General features: G+C 35.1%; 1 protein-coding gene across 3 annotated transcripts; it reads right to left on the reverse strand.

The window, feature by feature from the left end:
* Nucleotides 1-1,094: 1,094 nt before the first annotated feature.
* Nucleotides 1,095-5,736, reverse strand: RPT2 (Phototropic-responsive NPH3 family protein). Of its 3 annotated transcripts, none has more exons than XM_088121863.1 (7): nt 5,365-5,736; nt 4,927-5,068; nt 3,758-3,824; nt 3,561-3,630; nt 3,092-3,469; nt 1,899-2,609; nt 1,095-1,796 (listed from the first exon to the last, which is right to left on the reverse strand). In XM_088121863.1, the coding sequence occupies exons 3-7, from the start codon at nt 3,808-3,810 to the stop codon at nt 1,314-1,316; spliced, it is 1,695 nt and encodes a 564-aa protein (XP_087977989.1). In that variant the 5' UTR covers nt 3,811-3,824; nt 4,927-5,068; nt 5,365-5,736; the 3' UTR covers nt 1,095-1,313. The 3 variants fall into 3 exon arrangements, with proteins under 3 accessions (XP_087977989.1, XP_087977990.1, XP_087977988.1); XM_088121864.1 differs by lacking the exon at nt 5,365-5,736 and adding an exon at nt 5,159-5,223; XM_088121862.1 differs by lacking the exon at nt 4,927-5,068 and having other exon boundaries at nt 5,365-5,735.
* Nucleotides 5,737-12,044: the final 6,308 nt, after the last annotated feature.

The following is a 12,044-nucleotide window of genomic DNA, read 5'->3' on the forward strand; positions in this document are numbered from 1 at the left end:
ATTAATAATATTGTTTAGTACTTAATTGAGTAATAATATATTGTTACTTTTAAGGTTCAATGATAAGTTTTGTATGAGACGCAGATGAATTTGGTTGTTAGGGATAGATGTCTTAACCACTTGAGCTATATGCTCGATTTAACTTTTATTGTTGTATTCAATACGGTAACAACTTGTTTTTTTTTTTAAGGTGTGAATTCGAACTATAGAAACAAAATTTTAAATTTCAGGAAAATTTAAAAGATTTCGGACTTAACCTTAGGCGAATTTTCTTGTCCAAGCCCAAATTAAAAAAGCCCAATCTATTGTTGAAATTTATCTTATTTGATGTATAACATAACCCTACCTTATTTATCGATTTTCAATTATTAATATTGACTATTGTAAAATTTTAAACTGTACGAACAGTAATTGACATATATTTTCCAATTAAGAGAGTATGAATTTGATCCTAGATAGGTGATTAGCACTTTGCAACAATCATAACTAAGAAAGGATAAATGAAACTAATATTTCAATTAAGGACCAATCCCAAGAACCACCACAATAACTAGACCTTCAAATGCACTCTCGGATGTTGGCACAGTGTCCAAAGTAAAAATAAACTAGACCTTCAAACGTTATTTATTCTCTCTTTCTTCTTATTTCATTGCTGCAATATTTCTCAGAAAGCAAAATTGATAAATGAATAAGCAATCTACATAGATTGATATGGATTATTATGTGTTGAATTCTTAACATTATGATTGAAGGTCTACATTTAGGTCAAAGTGAACATAGCTCAACGGTAAAATATGGATTGAGTTTGATTATAGGAATTTTTTTAGACCAATCCAAAAATTCCAATTGCTCGATTCCATTACGAGAGACTCGAATGAAGTGTGCAATGCAATTAAAGCCAATTCTTTGGGTTGGTTTTGTTGGGTTATCCGATTATTTTAATACCCGTAATTTGTTGCCCTATGTAATGCAATATAACGATTTTGAATTTCACCTAGAAACAGCCACGCCAACTTCTAAAATCGAACTCAGGAAAGATATTTAACACAAATGCAATATGAGAGTACGTTCATGACATAGCTAAAGGGAGAAGATGAATGAAAAACTTAGAATTTTGATAGCTATATTTAGTATGGTTCTTCACAGATCACAACACACATACAGCCAGCGGAAAACAAAACATCAACGACACAACAAACAAATTTGGTTCAAAGAAACCAAACAACATGAATGAATAATTCCATATTCACACAAATCAAAGAAATAAAGCACAAACCGGATTTCCATCCGTGTTGCAATTGATTCGGAACTGGTTAGGATATGGAGAACCTTCTCCTCCTCGGCTTGGTAACGTCGACACCGTCGTCCAAGTTGGAAGTGTCCTTCGAGCCGTGGCGGAAGGGGTTGAGTTTGCCCAGCGTTTTGGAGACAGAGGAGAAGAACGTGCCCTTGCTCTTGGAGCCACCCTTCATGGAAGACGTTCCATGAGAATTCTTGTTCATGTCGGATATGTAGAGCTTCATCCTCATCAGCTCGGACCGCAGCGCCTCGTTCTCTTTCACCAACGACACGTCGGCCTGAACCTGAGACCTAGCCGTGGCGGCCTCGTTTTGCGAGCTCCGGTCGTCCACGCCGCTCCTCAGCTTCAGCTGGTCGTAGTAGAGCGCGTGAAGAACTATTTGCACCGGCAGACGCTTGTTCTGCGAAGCATGAACCCGCGCCTCGTACGACAGCCTCAGCGGGTCCATCACGCTGCACACCTTCTCCCGTTCGATCTCATCAAGATTCGGATGCGCCTAATCCACAATACACAAAACACAAGTAGTTTTAAAACTTCAGGATTCATTCAGTAACGTTTCCGGTGAAATAAACAGAAACAGAACTGAACTGTTTGGTACCTTGAGATATATGTCAATGGCTCTATAGAGATCATCATCAACCTTGCGAGCAAATTTGGGGATGAGATTAGCAATCCCATTGAATTTGGAAATGGTGAGTTCTTGAAAAGTGGCGATCTCTCCCAAATAAGCGTCCACAGTTTTGGCCACTCTCTGCATCGAAACAGAGCCAATTTCCTTACCCAAAACGCCGCCATTGGCGTTGAAAACTCCCACGCTCCGCTCCCTCTCAACGAACCCAGAAATGATCCTCCGCACGCTCTCCAAATCCACCACCCGCTCCCCCTCGTAGCTCAGCGACGCCACCAGCAGGTCCTCCACGGCCGCCTCCTCCAGCGCCGCCGCCGCGCGCTTCTCCAGCTCCGCCCTGCAGCCGGCGGACGCTTTGAGGTGCGCCGCCGCCCGGAGGAGGCAGCAGAGGAAGTTGAGGGGGAAGCCGGCGGAGGGGAAGAGGGCGACGATGGCCTCGAGGAGCTGGCGCTGGTGGTCGGAGTCGGCGGATCGGAGGGTGGCGCCGGAGTGGTCGCGGACGAGTTCCCGGAGGGATCGCTCGGCGTAGGTGGTGAGAGCGGCGGCGAGGGTTGGGGTTTTGGCGGCGCGGGATTTCATTGCGGAGATGATTTTGGCGAAGAAGGCGATGTCGATGATGCAGAGCTCCTCCGTCCACCAATTCGCCGGCGACCGGCTTGGATAGTTCGCCTCGTTGCAGGCCTAAGCTTTCCATTCATAATTCCCATCAGAATCAGATTAAAATACTATTTTATTCTTTTACTTTCAATCAATCGTGATTCAATGTTAATTTTGTTAGCTGTAATTTTAATTTTGGATCATTTTACTCTTAAGTAATTTTGATATATGTAGTTTTTAAAAGTTATATTTTTAGCCAAATTTTAACACAAATTTATATGGATTGTGCCTCAAAAATATAATAATAATAAATAAAATACTATTTTGGTTTTAAAATGTTGATTTTGATCCATGTACTGAAAATTTATCTTTTTAATCTGTATATGTCGATCACCGTTTAACTATGATCATTTTGACAAAAAAAAAAATGAAGTAATATTTTGAAAGTATAGAAATTAAAGTGAACTAAAGTCGAGAGCATATGGACCAAAATGATTATTTTAAAGATATAAACAGTCTTAAAAAAAATAGTAAAAGAAAATGAAGTAATTAATGGATTAGGGTACCTTGGAACTGATAATGTCTACGCATCTTTGGACAATGTAAAGATCTTGGGCCATGGGGAGGAGATGGTGGCAAGACTTGAGCACAACAATGGCGCCGGAGAGGCTGGAGAGAGCCACCTGCGACAGGAAATCTTCAGTCCGGCCGGCCAGGTTGTGCTCGCAGTACTTGTCCGTCATCTGCAGATATTCTGCCGCACACCGGAGAGCTGCCACGTTGTGCACCGTGATCTCGAAGTTCACGCCGTAGCAGAACTTCGCCGCCTTCTCGAATATCTCCGCGCCGCCCGGAATGTCCGTCAGATCGATCCGCGTCAGGTCCGCTTCCGTCGATTCCATTATCAGTTTTCGGATGTAGTTGCTCTTTGCCACCAACATGAACTGTATTTCCATGCATAATTGTTACTACATTGACTTGGAAGATCATGGATATATAAATATGAGACAAACAGTTGATTTTGTTTTTTGGTACCTTGTGAACAGAAAAATGGGCTTCGCCCACTACAACCACTACATCGGTGGGGATGTCTTGAGAAAAAATCCTGAATCAAAAATAATTTAGAAAAAAATGGAGTTGAGTTATGAGGAAATATTACCAGAGCTCAAACACAAAACATATATGGTGTTATATCATAGCTGAATCCAAAAGAATCTTTTAACAAGGCATACCATTGTCCCGTTCTCTCCATGGCAGTGGAGAGCCTGCTGATAGAAGAAGTCATGCTCGAATTGAGTTCTGTTCGCAAACAAGAAGCCATCAACAAATTATCTCTCTGTCTTTCGATAATAAACCTCAACTCACAATGCTAGTTGATCAACTAATCAAAAGAAATAAAGAATCACCTCACTTCACTTTTCCTATCCCATATCGATCCCATATCAAAAAAATGAAGGGGCTTAATAAGGTTTATAAAATATATGGACTACCCTTCTAATTAATTTTAAGATAGAACCATGAATATTGACATGGTATCAGAATCCAACAAATTCAAAGTCAAAATTAGTGAGACGTAATAAGTTAAGATGGAAACACCAAAGTTTAAGCACGGATGCAGGGTTTAATTAGAAGGTTTAGGTAGGCTTTGAGTTAAAAATTGTGTTTAAAGTGTAAGCAATAGTTTGAGGTCTAGGTTTAGATAAAATGGGTTTAAGAAAACTTAAGAATCTAAGTTTAGGAAGCATGGGTTATGTATGAAGTCTACTATATATCTTTTTAATTCTTTTTAATGATAATTTTTATTTTTCTACTTAAAAGTGAATAACAATATTTAATTCATTTAAACATGTATATTGGATCAATTAGTGGGATGGGATGAAAACTTTTTTTAAGTCTATCCTCCTTTTTTTTCTTTTTATTTTTATTTTTGAACTTTGATGTAGATTGTTTTTCAATCCACTGATTTTTTTTAGGAAATTATGATTAAATTTAAGTCAGTACTTAATGGTACTAAATTAATGGTTGAAACCTAACTTGTTTAACTGTTTCTTTTAATTATTTACTTTCAAATATTTGTCCTTTTAAAATATATACATCTTTTCAAAGTTCATCTAAAATATCTCTTAATGTAATCGTAAAATATATATAATTATAAAGTAAAAGGCTAAGATTTTTGTCTTAAAAATTTTGAATTGTCAGGTTGTGAATTTTTATAAATCTCTTCAATAATTATGTTCAATGAAAATTGAAAGAAGAGATATAGAGAGGAAAGATTTTTTATTTTTAAGATATAAAAAAAAAAGAGAGAGGAAAGAAAGAAAAAGAGAGAGGATGGAATAGGGTTATGGGCTTAAAAAATGTTGACTATTTAAGGCCTATGTGGGCCCATAGTTTTGCCGACCTTTGTCCCAAACATGGGCTGGGCTTCTGGAGCGTCATAAGCCCAATCGCACTCTAAGCCCAACGCATGCTCCAAAGTCCAAACACTTTCTAAATGGTTTTTCTAGTTGCGCCGTCACTAAGCTCAAAGGTGTCATAATTACCTGCAAAATCTACTGGGGTGAGGAGTCGCACAAACAAGCAACCTATAATCTATCACAAATACTAGAAGATATTCTACACGATCTGATTACCGTTTCTATTTTTTTTGCATTGATCTCTCTTAGTTGTTTCACAACTAATGTTCCTCGTCGCTGAAGAGGCAAATATTTTCCTTACGATACATGTCATAATACTTCCACTTGAACCTCGACCATTTATACTCATACTCAGAACTCAAAGAGAGACTCAATTTAGAAATCTTAATTGAATAAAATTAGGGGTTTAAATAAGCAATTACCGCGCTACAGATGTGGGTCCACCAGCGCCTAGGCGCCCAATCTAAGACCAACGGAGCGTGGCTTCGCAGATCCAAAGGTGGGTGTTGCAGGTCTCAGCCTCGGATGTCCCGAATGGTGCAGATCTGCGCCGTCACCGGTCGCCGCCGCGTGGTAACTGTCGCCGTCGCAGATCTGCGTGCATGAGGCGTTTGTTGGTACTGCGCCGCCGCTGCTCGAGTGCCGTCGGCCGTCGCGTGGGTCCGATTGGCGTCGCAAATTCGAGGCGCCGTCGCAGGGAGTCACCGGTTCCGGCGGCGAGGGAGAGAGAAGGGGCAAGGTTGGGTTTCAACTTTCAAAGAAAGATGGGGGAGATGGCCTAAATAATAGATAAATAATGCTAACCTTATAAATATAAATATAAAATATCAAAAATATAAAATCAAATTTTGAAAGAAAAATAGTTAACTGCTTAATAGTCAAATATAACCTTTAGAGATCCAGGCCATTGGTTTGGTTAGGTTAGTGATTAGAAAACAAAATTGGAAAACAATGATGGATTTAATCAGAGTATTTTTGTTTTGTTTTTTTGATATGCGTTGGTAGCAGATTTAAAAATTGAATATGAAGTAATATGTTTATATACTGATAGTAGTTACCAACTAATATTTAGTTTATCTAAAATCGTGTTAATTAAATTATCAACATTTTTGTTATAAATTTTGTATAATTATTATTTTACATTGTTGTATAATTTCTACTATATTATATTTTTCATATTTTAATTTTAACAAAAATGAAATGAGTTTATAACATGAAATAATGTATTTAGTAAAGTTTTTATCACTTTTTTATGAAATTGTGCAAATTATGTATATAATTGAATCCATTTGATTGAGTGAATGAAACGAAAACCAAAAACGTAAAAATATGTCAAATTTTTATTTGGTCATCAGCTATTTTTGTTTGTTGACCGTCAATAAATTTTTTAACCAATATGAAAGAGAAATGTAAAATAATAGATATTTTTATTTTAAAAGATTTAAAATTTATGAAATTTTTATTGGTAGTTGCTGCGGGTAGTATTTATTTTGAAACCTTGAATTTAAGTTTTAATTTTAAAAAATCTCTTAAAAAATTTGAAAATTTAAAATTTAATTTGAAAGGAAAATTTGAAGCCACAAATTAAAAATAATAATAATAATAATAAAGCGGGGAATTATATGGATGGGGACCAATCAGCCTAAAGTTTTAATCATTGACTGACGTGGGAGAGATTGAGTGCCCATTCACGTGAGTCTATTTTACTTTCTCTAATTTCTTATTTTATATAAGTTTTATTACCATATGCACCTAATATATATTTTTGGTTTATGCTATTTATAATTAAATAAATGTTAGATTAAAATTAATTACATTTTTAATAAACTAAATGGTAAAATATATTGTGACATGTATGTTCAATCTCGGCCTCAAATTCATTTCCTAAATTATCCTTTGGAACGATTATTCAATACATTATCTTGACCCACAAATGAGAAGTCTCCCAGCTTGACTTCAATTTGCACACCTTTCCACAGCACCCAAATTATTAAAATAGTTGAATTCGACAATTTGGTTAAACCATAACATCTATAGATCATAATCAAAGTGAACTTGTAGAAAATGTGTCGGTAATCTCTTCCATAAAAGTGGCTACAGGGATGGGTGCTGAATTAATAATTTAACAAATCTAAATTTACAAAAATATAATATTGTAATTTAATAAACATATTACTTGTGTAATTGGCATATATCTCCAACTGAGGGTTGTGAGTTCCATCTCCATCCACGTATTGTACTCAACAAAAAAAAAAAATAACTGTCAGAAGAAAAAATGCGTCTATACTTAACTTTCTAAAAATAGATTTACTTCTTACTAGAAAAATACTGCTCTATCACTTAATAGAATAAAATATAATGAAACTCAAATAGTTGATGAGAAAAAATTGTGTAATTTTCTATAGTAGTGGAGAATTGAAATGTTGAAAAGCTTTAAAATTCTCAAGTCATTTAGAATTTCATAATTAATTATAATTAAATCCAAAATTTTTTTGAACTTAATGCAAAATTTTTTGTATTCAAGTATTTTAGATTCTATATATTTAATTAAATTTTTGTTTACTCAACTAAATTTTTAGATCCATTCTATATTTTGTTTATTACAAATTTGAAAGGGATGTTTAAGTTAATTTTTATTTGTTGTACTTATTTAGATCTATATTGTATGTGTATTTAGTTATCATATCTAAATAAAATTGTGTTGTAAACACTTAATTATATTCAGAACATAATTTTTATCAATTACTAAAACTTAATTTTTAGTAATTAAATAAGTTTTACTAAAACCATTTTCCGAATAGAATAGTATTGGATAATAAAATTGTCACTTTTCTTTTAAATTCAATAAGCATCTCTATTATTCTTCTTCTCTTTCTCCCTAGCCATAATTTTTATTGTAAAGGAACATTATACCAAAGGAGAAAACGAGGATAATGTTAATATTTGAAAGGAACACCAATGATAAGAATTTGTACTTTATTTATTTTTTTATTTAAGTTAATCAAGAAAATTTATAAAAATTCATAAAATTTAACTTATAAGCTTTTCACCCATTTTAAACCCAAGGTCATGAGCATCTTTTATAGTACTTGAGCGCACTCTTTACTTATACCTTTCCGATATGGGACAATTCATTTTTCTAATATTTTGCCAAAATCCAACATAAAATTCTTGAATGTGACAACCTGACTTTATCAAACCAAAAGGTCGTAAGTTCGAATCCCTACCTTCATATATTGCTATATTAAAAAAAAAAGTAATAGCAAATTTCTTGAAATGCAATCATAAATTTATATTAAATAGTTTTATTATGTTAAAATTTTGCAAATATGGACCAAAACATACCACGACTAAAATGAATAAAAGTTGAAAGTATATGGATCAAATGAATATTTTGAAAGTACATGGATCAAATGAATATTTTGAAAGTACAGATACTATAATAAACTATAGTAGAAAGAAAAATACAAAAATAGTATTAAAATCCAAAGTACGAAATGCTGACCAAACATCGACGTGTGGAATATTCAAACGACAGGTTAAAGTACTTATATCCAACGAGATAGTCATAAGTTGAAATCATCATCTCCACATAGCACTCTAAAAAAATGTTATAGAAATGTCGAGTACGTGTGGAATATTCTTGCTGCAACTAGAAGGCAAAAGCGGAGGTATAAGATCCAATTGGATGGATGGATAATGGATATGGGCTGCCAGCAGACATGATTAGGAGGTGTGGGCCATAGTCCAGTCTGCAAAAATTTATGAACCACTAAAATAAGTGGCCTAGATTCCTCCACTTATGGGACCTTCAAATCTTGGCCCTCCCTTTGCCACGTCACCACATGTCTAATTTGAATTTGACTCCTAGCTTATGGATAGGAGTACAAGGTGGGCACCCATCTTTGTATAACAGGCAAATACTATTTTCACACGTGGCACTCTGCCCATTCCAAGCCTCTCTCAATTACATTAACAAACAATATTTGATCTATTTTTAAGGATTTAGTTTTTGAATTTTCATTATAATTATTTTTAGTCATTGTACTTTTAAATTTGTAATAATTTAGTCTCTATAGTTTAAAATTTGTAGCAATTTAGTCCATATTATAAAAAATCTCATCAAAATTAAGTTAATTTTTTTTTATCCTATAACGATTTAGTTTTTATAATTTATAAACACATTTTGTTGCTCATTGATTTGATCAACTTACATATATAAGAAATTTGAGAAAAAATTTCATGGTAGAGACAAAATCATTATAAACTTTAAATTACACCAACTAAATTATCATATACTAAAATTTATGGCCTAAATTGTTATCAAATTAAAAATACAATGACCAAATCATTACAATTTAAAATTTAGGAACTGGATGTATTTTTTAACCAACAATATTTCAATATTTGAATATTTGAGTGTTGATTGGTCGGTGTTTATTTTGATGTTGAAAGCCGCTTAAATAGTTATCCATATTTCTTCATTTTCTCTCATTTTTTAATAAAAAAATTTAATGGTAGTGAGTGTTGATGATTTAACGTCCAAGTATTATTCTAAATTAACTATGAAGTGATAGTTTTGCCTGCTCGTGTTCCTATCTCTCTCTTTCCTAATCAATATGAGAAAGAGACAAGATGATGTAAGCTTGGAATATAGGTTATAAATTCCTTTTCTAAAAATGTAGCAGCATTATTTAGCCTTCTTCTTTCCCCTACTCCAGTTGTAAAATTGTCTGGACTCAATAATTATTAGTTAGGTAGGTGATAAATAAAATTAGTTTAAGTTGTTTGTTTTTTTAGTATAATAGGTGAGACAGATGTTGGATTTTGGCAAAATATTGGAATGGAAGTTGTTCCACATTAGAAGAATAAAGGATGGTTTCCATGTGCTAGAAGTGTCCCACATCGGAAAAGTACAAGGAGGAGGAGTGTTCCAACTACTATAAAAGGAGCTCATGGGCTTGAGTTTTAATCATCTCAATTGAAATACTTTAAAGCTTGGTATTCCAACTCTAGTTAACTGAGCGATATTTGCTTTGAAAGACTGTTTTGTGTAATTGGGGTTGGGGAGAGAAATCTGTGTGATTGTAATAATTTTTCACATGGTGGATTTTCCCTTGTGGGTCGTGGTTTTTTCTCCGGTTTGGAGTTTTTCCACGTTAATTTTTGTATTTCTTTATTTTATTATTTTTTTAAAAAATTTCTCAATTATTTTCTGCTTATTCCTACATTAGAAGTAGTAGATTTTTTTCCCATCAAGTGGTATCAGAACTTTAGGTTTGTAGTTTGTAGAATTTCTGAGTATGCTCTGTGGTTCCAGTATTGTCTGAACTTCCGCATCAAAAAAGATTTCTTGAAACGAGTTACGGTTCTGTGAATAGTGTGGATTGTTCATTATTTGCAGATTCGCTTGGAGTGTGAAGCAGATATGTCATTCTTTATGAGTCCAGTGAAGATTGACGTGGAGAAATTTGATGGAAGGATCAACTTCGGCTTGTGGCAAGTGCAAGTCAATGATGTGCTGATACAATCTGGGTTACACAAAGCGTTGAAGGGAAGACCGAGTGAAGGTGCTTTTGAAAAGCTAAGCGGTGATAGTGGTCCAATGGAGTCCAGTGGTGGTTCCAGCAGAGGTTCTAAAAAGTCCAGCATGAGTGATGAAGATTGGGAGGAAATGGATTTGAGAGCTGCAAGCGCGATACGAAACAGGTTTGACTAAGAATATTTTTGTGAATGTGCATGGAATTTCGACAGCCAAAGAACTTTGGGAGAAGCTCGATGCGTTGTATCAGACAACGGGCATCTCAAATCGGCTGTACCTGAAGGAGCAGTTTCACGCGTTGCGAATGGAAGAAGGTACGAAAATTTCAGATCATCTGAGTAATCTCAATAACATCATCTTTGAGTTGGAGGCGATCGAAATGAAGATAGATGACGAGGATAAAGAACTCAGGCTTATCTTATCACTTACACTTTCTTATGAACACAGGAAGCTGATCTTTATGTATGAGAAGGATACTTTGAATTTTGCCGAGACTATAGTAAATTCTTATCAGAGGAAAGAAGGCTGAAGAGTGAATGGCGTACTTTACATGAAAATTCGACACTGGTAGCTAGCAATTGGAAGAAGAAGAAAGACTCCATACAAAAGAAAGCTTGTTGCTGGGGATGCGGACAGTCTAGGCACATGAAGAAAGATTGTCCTAACAGAGCCGACTCGTCAAAGGGCTCTGGACGAGATGCCGACAGTGTTTCTCTCACAGGGGAGACGATGATCAGTTCCTTTGAAGAGAGAGAGAATTCATCCTCATGGTATGTCCGATTTACCATGATAGAAGATGTGATGTTAGCGGTTTCACAAGTTTACACATGGGCATTGATTTGGCGGTTATGCAAGGTGTGTGTGGTGGAAGTTATGTCGATGGCTAAAGAACTTCCAGGTTTATCGACATGCGATGATGAAAAAAAATTTTGAAAGGCGATATTCCAAGTGATCTACTCTTATGGTGGAGTAGGCTATAGTTCTCTGAATTGAGAATTATGATTGTCAGTGAAGACAATGAGTGCAGTAGAAGTTGTGAATTTTTTCAATATCTTGCAAAGGTGGATTTTGTTGGGTTTTGGCAAATATTGGAATGGAAGTTGTCCCACATTGGAAGAACACAACGATGGTTTCCATATGTTAGAAGTTGTCTCATATCGGAAAAGTACAAGGAGGAGGTGTGTTCCAACTACTATAAAAGGAGCTATGAGCTTGAGTTTTAATCATCCCAATTGAAATACTTTTAAGCTTGGTATACTAGCTCTAGTTAACTGAGCGGTATTTGCTTTGAAAGACTGTTTTGTGTAATTGGGGTCAGGGAGAGAAATCTGTGTGACTGTAATAATTTTTCACATAGTGGATTTTCCCTTGTGGGCCGTGGTTTTTTCTTCGGTTTGGAGTTTTTCCATGTTAATTCTTGTGTTTCTTTATTTTATTGTTTTCTTTAAATTTCTCAATTGTTTTCTGCTTATTCCTACGGTAGAAGTAGGAGATTTTTTCCCATCAACAGAGACTCGAACTTACGATCTTATAGTTGGATACCGATGCCTTAATTTGCTA

Source organism: Momordica charantia (genome assembly GCF_013281855.1).
Source record: "Momordica charantia cultivar OHB3-1 chromosome 3 unlocalized genomic scaffold, Mcharantia_2.0 BLBB01000003.1, whole genome shotgun sequence".
NCBI lineage: Eukaryota > Viridiplantae > Streptophyta > Magnoliopsida > Cucurbitales > Cucurbitaceae > Momordica > Momordica charantia.

What these genes read in the sequence shown, in the direction of transcription:
- RPT2 (XM_088121863.1), bottom strand. Translation starts at nt 3,810, where the DNA reads ATGACTTCTTCTATCAGCAGGCTCTCCACTGCCATGGAGAGAACGGGA. An exon ending in ATGGAGAGAACGGGACAATG is followed by an intron (nt 3,631 to 3,757) that starts GTATGCCTTGTT and finishes TTTTTGATTCAG; the next exon opens with GATTTTTTCTCAAGACATCC. An exon ending in CCATTGACATATATCTCAAG is followed by an intron (nt 1,797 to 1,898) that starts GTACCAAACAGT and finishes ATTGTGGATTAG; the next exon opens with GCGCATCCGAATCTTGATGA.